The 17,111-nt window shown below is 42.6% G+C and overlaps 1 protein-coding gene across 4 annotated transcripts in view; it reads right to left on the reverse strand.

The window, feature by feature from the left end:
* tctn2 (tectonic family member 2) overlaps window positions 1-17,111 on the reverse strand; it is a 77,579-nt gene that overhangs the window by 12,493 nt on the left and 47,975 nt on the right. For 3 of the 4 annotated variants that reach the window (XM_043692660.2, XM_043692659.2, XM_043692663.2), the window contains exons 9-13: window positions 16,385-16,522; window positions 15,212-15,361; window positions 10,766-10,849; window positions 3,704-3,787; window positions 1,673-1,790 (exon numbers count right to left, since the gene is read on the reverse strand). In XM_043692660.2, coding sequence (XP_043548595.2) covers window positions 1,673-1,790; window positions 3,704-3,787; window positions 10,766-10,849; window positions 15,212-15,361; window positions 16,385-16,522 — 574 coding nt within the window. The remainder of the gene's footprint in view (window positions 1-1,672; window positions 1,791-3,703; window positions 3,788-10,765; window positions 10,850-15,211; window positions 15,362-16,384; window positions 16,523-17,111) is intronic. The other variant, XM_043692662.2, reaches the window with a different exon arrangement.

Here is a 17,111-nt window from a genome sequence, read left to right on the forward strand (position 1 = left end):
TAGAGCACAAGAGAACACGAGACAGAAATATAAAAACAGTAAGAATTTCAATAGATAAGAGGTAGTTTCTTTACTCAGAGTCGTAAGGGCACAGAATGCGCTGCCTTCAACAGTAGTAGACTCACCAACTTTAAAGGCATTTAAATGGTCATTGGATAAACATATGGATATTAATGGAATAATGTAGGATAGATGGGCTTCAGATTGGCTCCACAGGTCGATGAAACATTTCACTTTAAAAAGTGAAGTTCAAAAAGTGAGCACTAGTCCTATAGAAAATGAAAATGAATTGCTAGGTTGCCTTTTGAGTAAAGGTTGGTTGGACTAGGCTTGTACCCAATGGAGTTTAGAAAAGGCTTTCTGCATAAATGCATAAAATCTTGAGAACTAGAGGTCACTTAAACAGAGATTAGGATTTTTATCACCTCTTAGAAGGTCGAGAATCATTGGAAGTACTTTCCTCAAAAGGCGGTGGAAGCTTAGTCCTTGAATATTTTAAAGGCAGAGGTGGATTGTTTCTTGTTAAGCAATGGCTTTAAAAGGGTACCAGAGGTTGGTGAGAATTTGGATAAGGTTACAGTCAGGTCAGCCATTATCTTATTGAATGGCAGAGCAGGCTCAAGAGCCTGAACAGTCTATTCCTGCTCCCGATTCTTAACCCCCTTTGCTCTCAAGAGAATAATCTCTTAACCAGAAAGTTCCATGCAATATATCGCAGGAAATAGGAAGAAAGCTTAAAATAGCCACGTTAAGTCTTAATTTTATATTTCTGAGCTTATGCTGCAGGTTTAAAATATGGTTACGTGCTTAATACAGCTTGCCTTTAATTTTTTTTCCCTACACTACAGTGCCAGCAGTTCAAAACGTACCAGTTTGACCTGTGAAGCACTTATACTTTTAGAAAACCATAAAAAAGTTGCTTTCTTTCACCATTTAATTTTTTATAGTTATACAATGAGGATAGAAAATAGAACATTACAGCACATTACAGGCCCTTTGGCCCTCAATGTTTCATCGACCTGTGGAGCCAATCTGAAGCCCATCTATCCTACATTATTCCATTAATATCCATATGTTTATCCAATGACCATTTAAATGCCCTTAAAGTTGGTGAGTCTACTACTGTTGAAGGCAGCGCATTCTGTGCCCTTACGACTCTGAGTAAAGAAACTACCTCTTATGTCTGTCCTATATTTAACACCCCTCAATTTAAAGCTATGTCCCCTTGTGCTAGCCATCACCATCCAAGGAAAAAAGCTCTCACTATCCACCCTATCTAATCTTCTGATCTTCTTGTAATTCATTCCTAGATTTGTCCCTTTTCTCACACCCTTACACAACAGTAGTGGTACACAACTCACACTCAGTCTCAGTAACTCAAGTAGCACAGCACTCATGTCTCATGATGCACCACAACTCCCACTGTTTTATCCATCTTGATTCTTCCATTTTCACTTTAAAAAGCAACTTATTTGGACACATGTACAATTCAGTCAATTACAAGTAAGTGCTTTCTTAAAAAGTCAAGAATAAACTATAATACATGCAGTCACTGGGGCAAATTCAGACTGTGACATAGCCTGCAATTCCAAAAGTATTATAGATTTCTTAATAATAAACACTGACAATTTATTGCATTGTTTACAGAATCATATGTGGGCAAGCTACATACCTAAGACCAGCACAGTTATCAAAAGCATCAATGCCAAGTCTCAACAGGCAACCAGAGAGGGAGTTCTTTCCAAACAACACTGATGTGATTTGAGCTGATGAGCACAACCCATTTCCAACTGCAAAGCAAAAAGGAACAAAAAGTTATTTTCAGGAAGAATACATGTGGAAAGTTGTTTAAAGTTACTGATATGTTGCTAATGTAGTTAAAGTCCTGTCAGATTCAGCTTGATTTGTTCTGACCTGATGCTATAGGCTCTAGAATGTGGTCAGTTCTTGGTCACCTCAACATCACTGGTGTAAGGAGATGGTCTTATTGAGCCACTTCTAATCAACAGACCTGATGAATGAATATTCAGAAACTGAAGTCGTCCCTCAGTGAAGGAGTGGCAGATGGAGTTGAATTTAGATAAATGCAAAATAATGTTTTTTTGGAAAAGCAAATCAGAACAGGACTTATACTCATAATGGTAAGGTCCCAGGGAGTGTTGCTGAACAGAGAGACCTTGGAATGTAAGTTCATAGCTCCTTGAAAGTAGAGTTGCAGATAGATAGGATAGTGAAGAGGGAGTTTGGTATGCTTTCCTTTATTGGCCAAGTATTGTATATAGAGATTGGGAGGTCATGTTGCGGCTGTACAGGACATCGGTTAGGCCACTGTTGGAATATTGCATGCAATTCTGGTCTCCTTCCTGTCAGAGGGATGTTGTGAAACTTGAAAGGATTCAGAAAGATTTACAAGGATGTTGCCAGGTTGGAGGGTTTGAACTATAGGGAGAAACTGACTAAGTTGGGGCTGTTTTCCCTGGAGTGTCGGAGGCTGAGGGGTGACCCTATAGAAGTTTATAAAATCATGATGGGCATGGATAGCATAAATAGACAAGGTCTTTTCCCTGGGATGGGGGGAGTCCAGAACTAGGTTGCATAGGTTTAGAGTGAGAGGGGAAAGATGTAAAAGTGACCCAAGGAGAAACTTTTTCACACAGGTAGTGGTGCATGTATGGAATGAGCTGCCAGAGGAAGTGGTGGAAGCTGGTATAATTACAGTATTTAAAAGGCATCTGGATAGGTAAATGAATAGGAAGAGTTTAGAGGGCTATGGGCCAAGTGTGGGCAAATGGGACTAGATTAGGTTAGGATATATCTGGTCGGCACAGACGGCTTGGATAGAAAGGTCCGGTTCCATGCTGTACATCTCTATGACTCTAAGACAGGTAGTGATAAAATCAGCTGTGCTCAAAGACAGCAAGTGGAATACTACAGTAGGTCATGTGAGGAGGCGATGGTTTAATGGCACTTTTGCTGGACTGTTCATCCAGAGAACGAAGTACTAATGGTCTGGGGACCCAGGTTAGAATCCTGCCATGGCAGATGGTGGAATATGAATTCAATAAAAATCTGAAAGAAAGAGTCTAATGATGGCCATAAATCCATTGTCAATTGTTAAGAAAAACCATCTGGTTCAATAACGTCCTTTAGGGAAGGAAACTGCCATCCTTAACCAATCTGGACTACACGTGATTCCAGCTCCACAGCAATGTGGTCGACATAACTGCCATTGGGCAATTAGGGAGTGGCAATAAATGTTGGCCAAGCCAGCGATACCCACATCCCATTAATGAATTTAAATAACAGTAGTCACAGATGAGGACAGCACAATAGGATAACGTCCTAGTATATTTCAATGCTGCTCAATTGTAAAGCTATGCTTTAATACCTCAACTTATTTGGAGGAGCCTTCAGCAAAACTTTAGTCAGCAATAAGAAAATAGCAAACTTCTCACTTCAGCTGATGATAAATTTCACTCACTAGCTCAGAACACTCCTATTTAAAACCTTTCCAGCTTCCTCATTCGTCAATTTATCATTTACATGTCTTTTTTTGATAGGAAAGCTGTTCACTCACTGATACAGGGAAACAACAGCATCAGTATTTGTAGTGCACTGTGATCCATTAAATTTCATGACCCCATTCCCTGAAATGGGTGAAAAATGTGTTTGCTGTTTCAAATACCACAGGAAAATATATCACCTGGTTGCCATATGCTTACAGGAGCCTTTTGTAAGGTGCTGCCATTTTCAAAAGCACCTAAAACAGGCTTGCCAATTTGATAACCTGAAATCAATAAATACATCAGAACAGATTACATTATTTGCATATTTCACAGATGGTCTCAACTAACATCAAAAAAACAATTTTTTAAAAAATCATCATGATCACTTTTCATCATCTGGAATGCAATACCTGAAAAAGGACAGTGCAAGCAGTAGAATATCTAGAATTGAACATAGACTCTCATTTCTTATCTGCATAAGATGTGTACGCTGTTGCCCATCCTTAATTACCCCTGACCTGAGTAGCTTATTTGGCCATTTCAGAGAACAGATAAAAATCACCTACCTTGTTCTGTATCAGGAATGACATGCAGGCCACAACCACATTAGGGTGTGTATTTGATTCCCAAAAAACATTAGTGAACCAGATAAAGACTTGACGACTGATGATAGTTTTATGGCTGCCATCACCGAGTCTCGCTTTCAATTCTAGTTATTTTTATTCATTGAATTTAAATCCCACCGCTGCAGTGGTATGATTAACATGCATCTCTGGAGCATTAGCTGGGTCACTGGATTACCATGAATAGAGCCACTGATGCCACCATTTCCTCTAAAGTGCACAGAAGGAAGTCATTCTACCATCATGCCTGTCCCAATCCTGTGAAGGAATATTAAATTGGTCACACTCCCTTGCTGCTCCCTAATAACCTTGTTCTTCATCTCCCTTCAGTATTTATCCAACTCCCTTCTGAAAGTTACAATGTCCTACCATTCTTTCTGGCATTGGATTCCAGATCCTGGAAAGTCCTCCTATTGCTTCTATTTCTTTAATTACCTTAACTCTAATCTCTGGTTACCAATACCAGTCTCATTAGAAACAGTTCATTCTTATTTCCTTACTGCAAAAACTACTCAAGTCTGAACAGCAGCATCGAACATTCTCCTAGTTTCACTAGCTTTTGTGGGACAACTCCAGTTTCACAAATTTCTTCAAATAATCAAAGACCAAGCTTTTTTTATTCATTCTTGGGAGTGAGATCTTACAGTCGGCATCCCTAATAACCATTGCGAAGGTAAGCTGACAAGCTACAGGCATATCTGTAGTGCTGTTGTGGGGGCAGCTCCAGGAATTTGATCCAGCAACAGTGAAGAAATAACTAGATAGTTCCAAGTTGGGAGGGTGTGCATCTTGGAGAGGAGCTTGTAGGTGATAGCCCTGTGCTTATCCTGTCCTTGCCCTTCTAACTGATAGGGGTCACTGGTTTGGAATATGCTGTTAGTGTTACTGAAGTGCACCTTGAAGATGGGACACATTGCTGCCTAATGGTAGGCAAAAGGAATATGTAAAGGGACAGATGGAGTGCCAAACAAATGGGCTGCTCTGACTTAGATGGGGGTCGAGCTTCTTGAGGTAGTTTGAGTTGCACCCATGCAGGCAAGCGGAGAGCTTTCCAGCATACTCCTGATTATTTTGTCGATAACAGACAGACTTTCAGGAATCAGGAGGTAAGTAACTCACCTCAGAAATACAAGCCTCTGACCTGCTCTTGCTGCCACCGTATTTAAATATACCTGCTCTGATCCAATTTCTGGACAATGGTAACACCTAGGATATTGATGTTATTGCTGAATGCCCTATCAATCTGTTGAATGTAAAGTGAAGATGAATGAATTCTCTCCTTGCTGGAAATTGTCAATTCCTGACAGTTGTGTGGCAACAATATTACTTGTACTTATCAGCAAAAGCCTTATTATTAATACATCTCGTTACAAGCAGATAGGGGCTTTTCAACATCTGAGGAATGCAAATAGTACTGAACACTTAAATTTCTGTAAAATTTCTACTTCTAATGTTATGTTGGAGGGAAGTTCATTGAACAAGATGTTGAAAATGGTTAGGCTTAGGACACTATCCTGATGAACTCCTGCAGCAATGTTCTGGGACAGAGATGCTTGAACTTCAACAATCACAACCATTTTGTGCTGGTATGATTCCAATCTGTGAAAATGTCTTCCCCTGATTTTTATGGATTTCAGTTTTGCTCGGGCACAGTCTTAAATGCTGCCTAAATTTCAGGGACAATCACTTCCCTCTCACCTCTGGAATTCATCTTTGTTATCCATGATTGGAAGGAGACTGCAACGAGGTTTGGAATGAATGGCCCTGGTGGAATCCATGCTGAGAATCAGCAAGATTACAAAGAAGAACAGGCCCTTCAGTCCACCAAGCCTGCCCCAATACATGATACCTATCTAAACTAAAAACCCTTTGTCTCTACGCAGTCCATATCCTGTATTCACTGTGTATTCATAGACAGGTCGTTCTGTTATAACACCCATTTTGTCAACGCAATTGACAAACTGGGGATGCTGTTTGTACAGTGCAAATTTTAAGAAGTGTGTTGGCTGTAACCAGAGTACAGCGCCAATGCTAAGAACTGTTTCTATAACATGGGGTTAAACATCATGCAACCATCACGTTATAGAAGAATTGGCTGTATCTATCAAGCAACCTCTTAAATATTGTATCTGCCTCTACCACAACCTCTGGCACTAACCACACTGTAAAAATCTTGCGCCTCACATCTCTTTTAAACTTACCCCCCTTACCTTCAACCTATGTCCCCTAGCAATTGACATTTGCAATCCAGAAAAAAAAAACCTCCATCTACCATTCTATCCACTATAATTTTATAAACCTCTATCAGGCCACCCTTCAGCCTCTGACATTCAAGTGAAAGCAAACCAATTTGCTCAAATCTCTCCTCATAGCTAATACCCTCATTTTCTGTATCCTAAACAAAGCCTTCACACTCTTCTGGTATTATGGCAACCAAAACTGTACGCAATATTCCAAATGTGGCCAAATTAAAGTTCCATATAGCTGCAACACTATTTGCCAATTTTCATACTCTGTACCCCAGCAAATGAAGGTAAGCATGCCGTACCCCTTCTTGATCACATTATCCACGTGTTGCCACTTTTCAGGCAACAGTGGACCTATATGCTTAAATCCCTCTGTATGTTAATGTTTCCAAGGGTTTTGCCACTTACTGCGTACAGTACTTCCCAACTGCATTAGACCTTCCAAACTGCATCATCTCATTTGTCTGGATTAAATTACACCTGCCATTTCCACAGCTCCCCCAATCTACATTCTCTTCCAAATCACTTGTGTTACAAACAACAGGGGTCCCAGAAATTATACCTCAGGAACAGTGCACTAGTCTCACATGTCCAGTCAGAAAAACATTCTTTGACCACTCCTCTCGGTCTTCTATGACCAAGCAAATAAACATATGAACATATAAAATGAGAAGTCAACCATTAACCTGTTCTGCCATTCAATAAGATTATGACTTATCTCATGGCTTATCGGTTTCTGTTTTGAAATTCCAAATTCCCATCTAAAGCCAATAACTGCTGCATTCACTTTCCATCAATTCAATTATTTAAAGAAGATTGATGGGATGCAAACTGACTGGATTAAATGAAGCTTGCATTTTTCACAAGACATACCTGGTTAAGTATCAGAATGGAGAAAGTGAGGTCTGCAGATGCTGGAGATCAGAGCTGGAAATGTGTTGCTGGAAAAGCGCAGCAGGTCAGGCAGCATCCAAGGAACAGGAGAATCGACGTTTCGGGCATAAGCCCTTCTTCAGGAATGGGGAAAGTTTGTCCAGCAGGCTAAGATAAAAGGTAGGGAGGAGGGACTTGGGGGAGGAGCGTCGGAAATGTGATAGGTGGAAAGAGGTCAAGGTGAGGGTGATAGGTCAGACTGGGGTGGGGGCGGAGGGGTCGGGAAGAAGATCTCAGGTTAGGAAGGCGGTGCTGAATTTGATGGATTTGACTGAGACAGGGTGGGGGGAGGGGAAATGAGGAAACTGGTGAAATCCGAGTTCATCCCTTGTGGTTGGAGGGTTTCTAGCCGGAAGATGAGGCGTTCTTCCTCCAACCGTCGTTTTGTTGTGGTCTGACGATGGAGGAGTCCAAAGACCTGCATATCCTTGGTGGAGTGGGAGGGGGAATTGAAATGTTGAGCTACAGGGTGGTTGGGTTGGTTGGTCCGGGTGTCCCAGAGGTGTTCTCTGAAACGCTCCGCAAGTAGCCGGCCTGTCTCCCCAATATAGAGGAGGCCACATCGGGTGCAGAGGATGCAATAGATGATATGTGTGGAGGTGCAGGTGAATCTGTGGCGGATATGGAAGTTTCCTTTGGGGCCTTGGAGGGAGGTGAGGGGGGGGAGGTGTGGCCGCAAGTCTTGCACCTCCTGCGGTTGCAGGGGAAGGTGCCAGGAGTGGAGGTTGGGTTGGGGGGGGGGGGGTGTGGATCTGACAAGGGAGTCACGGAGGGAGTGGTCTTTACGGAATGCTGATAGGGGAGGGGAGGGAAATATATCCTTGGTGGTGGGGTCCGTTTGGAGGTAGCGGAAATGACGGCGGATGATGCGCTGTACATGGAGATTTGTGGGGTGGTAGGTGAGGACCAGTGGGGTTCTGTCCTGGTGGCGGTTGGAGGGGCGGGGTTCAAGGGCGGAAGAGCGGGAAGTGGAAGAGATGCGGTGGAGGGCATCGTCGACCACGTCGGGGGGGGAAATTGCGGTCCTTGAAGAAGGAGGCCATCTGGGTTGTGCGTTTTTGGAACTGGTCCTCCTGGGAGCAGATGCGGCGGAGTCGAAGGAATTGGGAGAATGGGATGGCGTTTTTACAGGGGGCAGGATGGGAGGAGGTGTAGTCCAGGTAGCTGTGGGAGTCGGTCGGTTTGTAGTAGATGTCAGTGTTGATTCGGTCGCCCGAGATGGAAATAGAAAGGTCGAGGAAGGGGAGGGAGGAATCTGAGACTGTCCAGGTGAATTTGAGGTTGGGGTGGAAGGTGTTGGTGAAGTGGATGAACTGTTCAACTTCCTCGTGGGAGCACGAGACGGCGCCGATACAGTCATCGATGTAGCGGAGGAAAAGGTGGGGGGTGGGGCCAGTGTAGTTGCGGAAGATGGATTGTTCCACATATCCTACGAAGAGGCAGGCATAGCTGGGGCCCATGCAGGTGCCCATGGCTACTCCTTTCGTTTGGAGGAAGTGGGAGGATTGGAAGGAGAAGTTGTTCAGGGTGAGGACCAGTTCAGTCAGTCGAAGGAGGGTGTCAGTGGAAGGGTACTGGTCGGTACGGCGGGAAAGAAAGAAGCGGAGGGCTTTGAGTCCTTCGTGATCCCACGAGGAAGTTGAACAGTTCATCCACTTCACCAACACCTTCCACCCCAACCTCAGATTCCTCCCTCCCCTTCCTCGACCTTTCTATTTCCATCTCAGGCGACCGAATCAACACGGACATCTACTACAAACCGACCGACTCCCACAGCTACCTGGACTACACCTCCTCCCATCCTGCCCCCTGTAAAAACGCCATCCCATTCTCCCAATTCCTTCGACTCCGCCGCATCTGCTCCCAGGAGGACCAGTTCCAAAAACGCACAACCCAGATGGCCTCCTTCTTCAAGGACCGCAATTTCCCCCCCGACGTGGTCGACGATGCCCGCCACCGCATCTCTTCCACTTCCCGCTCTTCCGCCCTTGAACCCCGCCCCTCCAACCGCCACCAGGACAGAACCCCACTGGTCCTCACCTACCACCCCATCAACCTCCAGATACATCGTATCATCCTTCGTCATTTTCACCACCTTCAAACAGACCCCACCACCAAGGATATATTTCCCTCCCCTCCCCTATCAGCGTTCCAGAAAGACCACTCCCTCCGCGACTCCCTCGTCAGGTCCACACCCCCCACTAACCCAACCTCCACTCCCGGCACTTTCCCCTGCAACCGCAAGAAATGCAGAACTTGCGCCCACACCTCCCCCCTCACTTCCCTCCAAGGCCCCAAGGGATCCTTCCATATCCATCACAAATTCACCTGCACCTCCACACATTTCATTTACTGCATCCGCTGCACCCGATGTGGCCTCCTCTACATTGGGGAGACAGGCCGCCTACTTGCAGAACATTTCAGAGAACACCTCTGGGACACCTGCACCAACCAACCAACCCAATTGCCCTGTGGCTAGACACTAACTCCTCCCCACCCACTCCGCCAAGGACATGCAGGTCCTTGACCTCCACCATCGCCAGACCATGGCAACACAACGCCTGGAGGAAGAGCGCCTCATCTTCCGCATAGGAACCCTCCAACCATAAGAGATGAATGCAGATTTCTCCAGCTTCATTTCCCCTCCCCCCACCTTATCTCAGTCCCAACCCTGGGACTCAGCACCGCCTTCTTGACCTGCAATCTTCTTCCCGACCTCTCTGCCCCCACCCCCTCTCCGGCCTATCACCCTCACCTTAACCTCCTTCCACCTATCGCATTTACAACACCCCTCCCCTAAGTCCCTCCTCCCTACCTTTTATCTTAGCCTGCTTGGCACACTTTCCTCATTCCTGAAGAAGGACTTATGCCCGAAGCGTCGATTCTCCTGCTCCTTGGATGCTGCCTGCCCTGTTGCGTATATATTAGCCATTTTTTCCAAATGTCAATTAATTTTGTCCTGGAGTATAGACTCTAAAAGTTGCCTGACCATCGATATTATACTGACTGCCCAGCAGATCCTGGGTTTATCAATTTCCCTCTTTCTGAACAGGGCATATCTGCAGTATGGAATGTTTTAGATAAAATCACAAATTGATGTTCACCCTCCCAACCTACAATCATCGCAAACTCAAGAGCTTAGGTTTGCAAAAGCTGAATGGAGCTGACTGGCCTGTTCTGTTCCTATGACTCCCATGAGGAAGTAATCTAAGTAAATTTAGGAGGTTAATTGCTATGACTTCATTGAACATTTCAAAATTATTAGACACTCATACAATCTATCCACAGGTCACTCCAAAAACCTTTGTGGGAGGACAAAGTTAACTCGAAATTATATGGCAGCAAAAAAAAAAAACTTTGTATACTTGCATTTAAAGTACAATACACAAAACCCCACTTGCAGCAATTAACTTGTGCAGAATATGATCCAAGTGGATGCAGTAAACTGATCTCTCACCTGGGTTTCCAGACAGAGTCACATTGGATGGATGGCCATTTCTGAAGTTAGTGAAAGTCACACTGAATCTTTGTGTCAAAGTAGCTAGAAAGGAAATGATTGAGATTGAAATTGAGACTGAGGCTAAGATGAGACAGACAACTGCAAACTGCAGGGTCATCAGGAGCTAAATTCCATAAGCAAAGGAAGTGTAAAACAGGCTAACACTAAATAGCTAAACAGAAATAGGAATGTAGGAATTTTGAGGAGGAGTGGGCCACGTGACCACTCAACAGTGCTCTGCAATTTTAAGGTCTTCGCTGATTTGATAACTTCACATATTTATTTCTCCCAACAAGGTATCACCTAATTACCATGCACCTGTCCACCACTAGCTTAAAAATATTCAAATACCCTGCTTTCACCACATTCCATCCTATCATCCATATCATTAGTGTAAACCGAAACATGTTCGAGCCCTGACGCTGATTGCTTGACACACCACACATTACATCTTGCCATCCAGAAAGTATGTATCCTGTTGGCTAGCCAATCTTCTATTCTCACCAATATGTTACCTCCTACAGCACAAGCTTTCATTTTCCATAATAACATGGCACTTTGGCATGACACTTTTCAAAACCTCCTGTTAATCAGTATTATACATTTATTGATTCCAGTTTATTCACAGCAGTTGAAGCAACAAATGCTGGCGATCACAGTGGGTGAGACAGCATCCACGGTGAGAAAGCAGGCTACCGTTGCGAGTCTTGATGATTCTTGGACCATAAGATATAGAAGCAGATATTATGCCATTCAGCCCATTGAGTCTGTTCCATCATTCAGGTCATGGTTGATATGTTTTTTGACCCCATTTTCTCGCTTTTTCCACATAACCTGTGATCCCCTGGGCAATCAAGAACTTATCTATCTCTGTTTTAAATATACTGAATGACCTGCTTCCACAGCCCTCCGTGGCAATGAATTCCACAGATTCACCACTGTCTACCTAAAGAAGTTTCTCCTTATCTCCGTTCTAAAGGGTCTTCCATTGACTCTTAGGTTGTGCCCTCAAGTCCTCATCTCTCCTGCCAATGGAAACATATTCCCAACATCCACTCTGTCCAGACTGTTCAGTATTCTGTAAGTTTCGATCAGGTTCCCTCTCATCAAGTATAATCCCAGAGCCCTCAAATATTCCTTATATCATATGTTAAGCCTTTCATTCTTGGGATCATTCCAGAGAACAACTTCTGGACCCGTTCCACTTCCACTACATCCTTCCTGGCGTTCAGGGCCCAAAATTACAAGTAATACTCTAAATGTGGTCTGACAGCCTTACATACAGATAAGGAAGGACACCACTCCAACTGGGACAACACATCCATCCATGGATGAGCCAAACAAAGACATGCATGAGAATTCCTAGAAACATGGCATTCCAACCGGAAATCAACATACACATTGGTAAATGGGGTCCAAGTCAAATGTCTGAGACAGAGAACAAGAAATGATATCGCCACCCCAAGGAAACTTAAACACATAACTGAAAAGCGGGTCACTAACACCAATGCTTCACTGGAGACTCACCGATGAGGTTACCTAGTATGATGATGAAATGTCTGAAAATGAACCTTCCAGCTCAGCAAGTGTGGTGTAAAATTATGTCCCAATACATGTGTGAATCATAGTGTAACACATGTATTGGGCCAAGCAGTGGAATGTGGTGAAACGGTTAAAAATTATGTCCCAATACATGTGTGAATCTAACCGGAATGGAGGTGTTGCTTAGTCCCGTGTGAATCTTATTACACACCTCCCCGTGTGAATCTTCTTATCTGTATGTAACCAGAATGGAATGTGTTTTTTAGCCTTGCTCTGCTGTTCACATGAATGTTTATATCTGGAAAAGAGTATATCAGCTGGAAAAGTCTCCAGTTCGGTGAGTCTGCTCCGGGGTTACGTTTAACCGCCAAGCGTGGGTTGTTGGCAACCGCTCTACGAGAACTGACGGCTCCCAGTTCCGGTAACATGTAGAGTGAGTATAAGCCAGACCCGTTGTAAGTATGAGACCTGGTTGTGGCGACGCTGCGGGGAATAAAATGCTCATATTCTAGCAGACTCGCCTCTTGGTCGTTTGTTCTGTGTCAGACTACTCTCCTACGAACCTGACCTTGAGAATTTTTTAAAACAGCAAGCAAACTTACATCCAGAAGTGCTTAAATGTTACAAAAGTTTCTGACTCAACTCCTTTCAGGCATTGAATTCCAGATTCCCATCACCTTTTGGATCAAAACATTTCTCAACTCTATTCTTAACCTTCTTAAATCTGCGCCCGTAGCTACTGACACTTTAATAAGAAAATACCTTCCCATCCACCCTATGCTCCTCATATCTCATACAACTCTAACAGGTCTCCAATTAACTCTCCTTGCTCTGAAGAAAACAACCCCAGCCTAAACAATGTCTCCTCACGGCTCAGACCCTCCATTCTAGACAGCATCCTGGTAAATCTCCTCCAATCCCTCTCTAGTGCAATCACATCTTTCCTGTAATATAATCAGAACAGCACACAGTAATCCAGTTGTGGCCTCACAGCATTTCATACAGTGCCCTGATGATTGTAATTTGAGTTCCACCCATTTCCTGATTTACAGGTATTTCTGAAATGTTACTTGCATCCTTCTTAGTGAGAACTGATGCCAAGCACTTGTTAAATCTATGTGGCATTTCAGGAATGTATTATTAAATCCCAAAACTTACCAATTATAGGACCAGCACTTGCTTTGTCTGGTTTATAAAAAAATATCTAAGGGCGGCTCCTCAGTTTATCAAATTCCAACTTAAAATGCTCATACTTACAAACACAATCCCATGTACGGCTGTAATTTTAAAGATCCAATTTTCACACATTTCCTGTATTTACAAATAGTTGCTTTGCATTGTCCTACACTGTGTGCCAATTTTCATACAAATCAACTTGTGAACAGACTCCAAAACAGAACCCATTCACAACCTGAGAAATGCTTGTAAAGAAAATCTTTTTATATACTTTTATATTCTAGCCAACCTTCTTCCATGCTTTATTTTTCCCTCCTTGTTAATATTTACACCATTCTTTGCAAAGTTAACAGCAGATGATAGTTCAGTCTTTGGAATTTTACTTTTCCACTGCAATGTCTCTATTCCAAATATTCTGAAATGTCACATTAAAAAGTCAGCACTGCAGCTCTATTAACCTATGCCTTAATCTAATTTCCTAAATTACTTTAGCTATTTTGTTATTTTTGTAATCTAAAGTCTCATCTGTTGATTGACTCTTGGGTTTCTTCTCTCTACCTCTTCCTGTCACAGTCTGTTTATCATTTCGCAAATTTACCATTTAAATCCTGATACATAAATTTTGTTTTAAATTCATTCACAGGATGAGGGATTCACTGACTAGGCCAATAATTATTGCCTATCCCTAATTGCCTAGAGGGCAGATAAGAGCAACCACATTGCTGTGGGTCTGGAGTCACATGTAGGCCAGGCCAGACCAGGTAAGGATGGCAGTTTCCTTATCCAAAGGACATTGTTATGGACCAGGCCAGACCCCCTCAAAATATTTTAAGAATAGGTTTAGAATACATGCATATATGAAGGGTTGAGAGGGGTATGGGCCAAGTGCTGGCAAATGGCATTTGATTAGGTTAGTACATCTGGTAGGCATGGGCAAGTTGGACCGAAGGGTCTGTTTCTGAGCTGTATATCTCTATGACTGCATGACTAAAATAGCCTAGACTGTAACTTTTTCATATTTTAAAGGCAGACATGAGGTGGATATTCCAGGTGTGATGCAGCTGGTCAAATCTCTCTGCTTTAAGCAAAACAGAATTTATTACAATTGAAACACGAACAAAAGAAAATGGAATTTAGAATAACAATTATTAGAAAACTTAACTGACCCAACACAGCAGGTTAACTAAGGAGCTATTCCAATTCCCATAACATCCCATAAACACACAGGCAGGAGTGATTTCACAGAGTAAAGTCAGCCAGGAATCATCTGGTGAAGCTTGGAACCTTTCTCAGGACTGCAGCAACTTCTGCTACAGCGAAACCAGCAGCTTCTCACTGTTACAACTAAACCAATCTAGAAAAAAATCTGAACTGTGAGAACTGGCCACTCCACTGCCATTGTTAAAGTAGACATTTTAACACCTCTCTTGAAAAAAACAAGGTCAAAATAGTACTGTTAAAGTGATAATATTGTCATAACATGAGTGAATCAGATGGGTTTTTCTTCACAATTGACAATGGATTTGTGGTACATTAGTCTCTTAATTCTAGATTTTTATTGATTTCAAATTCCACCACCTGCTATGGCAAGATTTGAACACAGGTCCCCTGAACAGGATCATGGATAATACCACTAGGCTGTCACCTCCCATAAAATTGGATAAAATAAATGGAGAAATGTCCTACCTGGAGGATCTAAGGGAACATTTCCCACTGTGACAAGCAAAGTAACATTATTGATCACATTTCCTTTCCAACTGAAGACATAATCTGCCTGCAAAATCATATTTTCACAGATTCCATCTACAAGTTTGGTTTCTGATTTATGAATCGGCTCTGTATGAAGAAAACAAACAAGTTAACAGCATTGGCTAACCCCAAGTCTAATTTGTTTGAAATTTTTCTTGCAAAGAGCCAACATATATAATGACAATAATGATCTCTTACCATGCCATAAACTTCTACATTCCCATAGTAGCCTTGCAGACTGACACCAAAGTTGGGGTGAATGCAGTACTTAGAGGTGAATTATGAAGTGGTAATAATCAATACTATCAATGTCAAAAGTCCAGAGCCTTTGTTATAATTGTACACTGTACTGGTCAGGTTCCATTATGCACTAACCAACCATCCCTCAACAAGGAGGCAGTCAAACCTTAACAACAGTGTACAAAGTTCTGGTGCAAGGAGGAGCTCGTTGACAAACTGGATATAGTCATTCTCAAAAAAAGAAACATTCCATTGGGTCTATGGAATTACATTTATGAGGAATAAAAAGCAACGTGAAAATATTTTAGATACACTGATGCAAAGCAGCATAGAGACATGGTGTGAAAACCAAGGTTGGAACTTTGGGTACAGAATTGGAGGCAATTCTTTACACAGAGTTTAACCAAATGGTGGAACTAGGAAAGCTGTTGAGCAGACTGACCAGACTTATTAACTGCTAGATGATACAATGTGATGACAGGAAGATTCTGGAAAATGAGCTGAGATCAAATGGGGAGAAGACATTCTTCAACCAAGTCCACCTTGAAGTACTGAGATCCATTCAATCCATTTGGGATTCCCACCCCTCCCTCCACCCCCATACACACCTGCTTACAGTTACCATTCACATCAGTGCTAGGTAGGCAGGTCTCAACAGGGCCCACGCCTTGCACAGTGGTGGGACCGAGTTCTAAAATGACCAAAATAACATCACTGTGCAATGAATCACAAATTGAAACCTTAGTGAAATTGCTATTTCCTTAAATAACACTTCTGCCCATATTTGATCATCACAGCTATCCAGAGATTAAAATTTATGCTTAACAATAGCAAGAACACATAAACAAACCTCAGGCCAGAAGCTCATACCTACAGAAGCTGTGATATTCAGATGTTCAGGAAACCAGGACTGGTTAGCAGGACTTGGCCCGAAATTCACAGAGGTCGTGGCAATGAATTTGCTGAGGTCTGTGGTTTTCTGATAGGTTATGACAGCCGAGATCAACACTACATGGAGGAAACAGTCCAATTACTCCTGCAGTCTCATTCCTTACACCTTTCATTTCCATTCATCACCATTTAAAATAAACATAATGACTTTCTTTAGCTTGTAAACATTGTTAATTAGGTGAAAAAAATCAGGTTGCAGTGTGTTCAACAACTATTGTATAAATTTAAAGGTGTTCACCCTTCTAAACAATTTTATAAAGTGTTATGGACTAGGCCAGACCACTCAAAACATTCTTAAACATGCAGCCGCAGACCATAATTTTACAATTTGTTTCAGTAAGTGCATAGTGAAAATTACCCAGAGTAAGATAGCTAGATTGATTAGTAAATTACACAATGAAACACAAAGAACAAACTTGATTGAGTTTTTTGAAGAACAAACAAAGAGGATTGATGAGGGCAGAGCAGTAGATGTAATCTACATGGACTTCAGTAAGGCATTCGACAAGGTCCCCCATGGAGACTGATTAGTAAGGTTAGATCTCATGGAATACAGGGAGAACTAGCCATTTGGATACAGAACTGGCTCAAAGGTAGAAGACAGAGGGTAGTGGTGGAGGGTTGTTTTTCAGACTGGAGGCCTGTG

The sequence above is a fragment of the Chiloscyllium plagiosum genome, unplaced genomic scaffold (assembly GCF_037043375.1).
Source record: "Chiloscyllium plagiosum isolate Xiang-an unplaced genomic scaffold, Cpla_swu_hap1 HiC_scaffold_24, whole genome shotgun sequence".
Classification (NCBI taxonomy): domain Eukaryota; kingdom Metazoa; phylum Chordata; class Chondrichthyes; order Orectolobiformes; family Hemiscylliidae; genus Chiloscyllium; species Chiloscyllium plagiosum.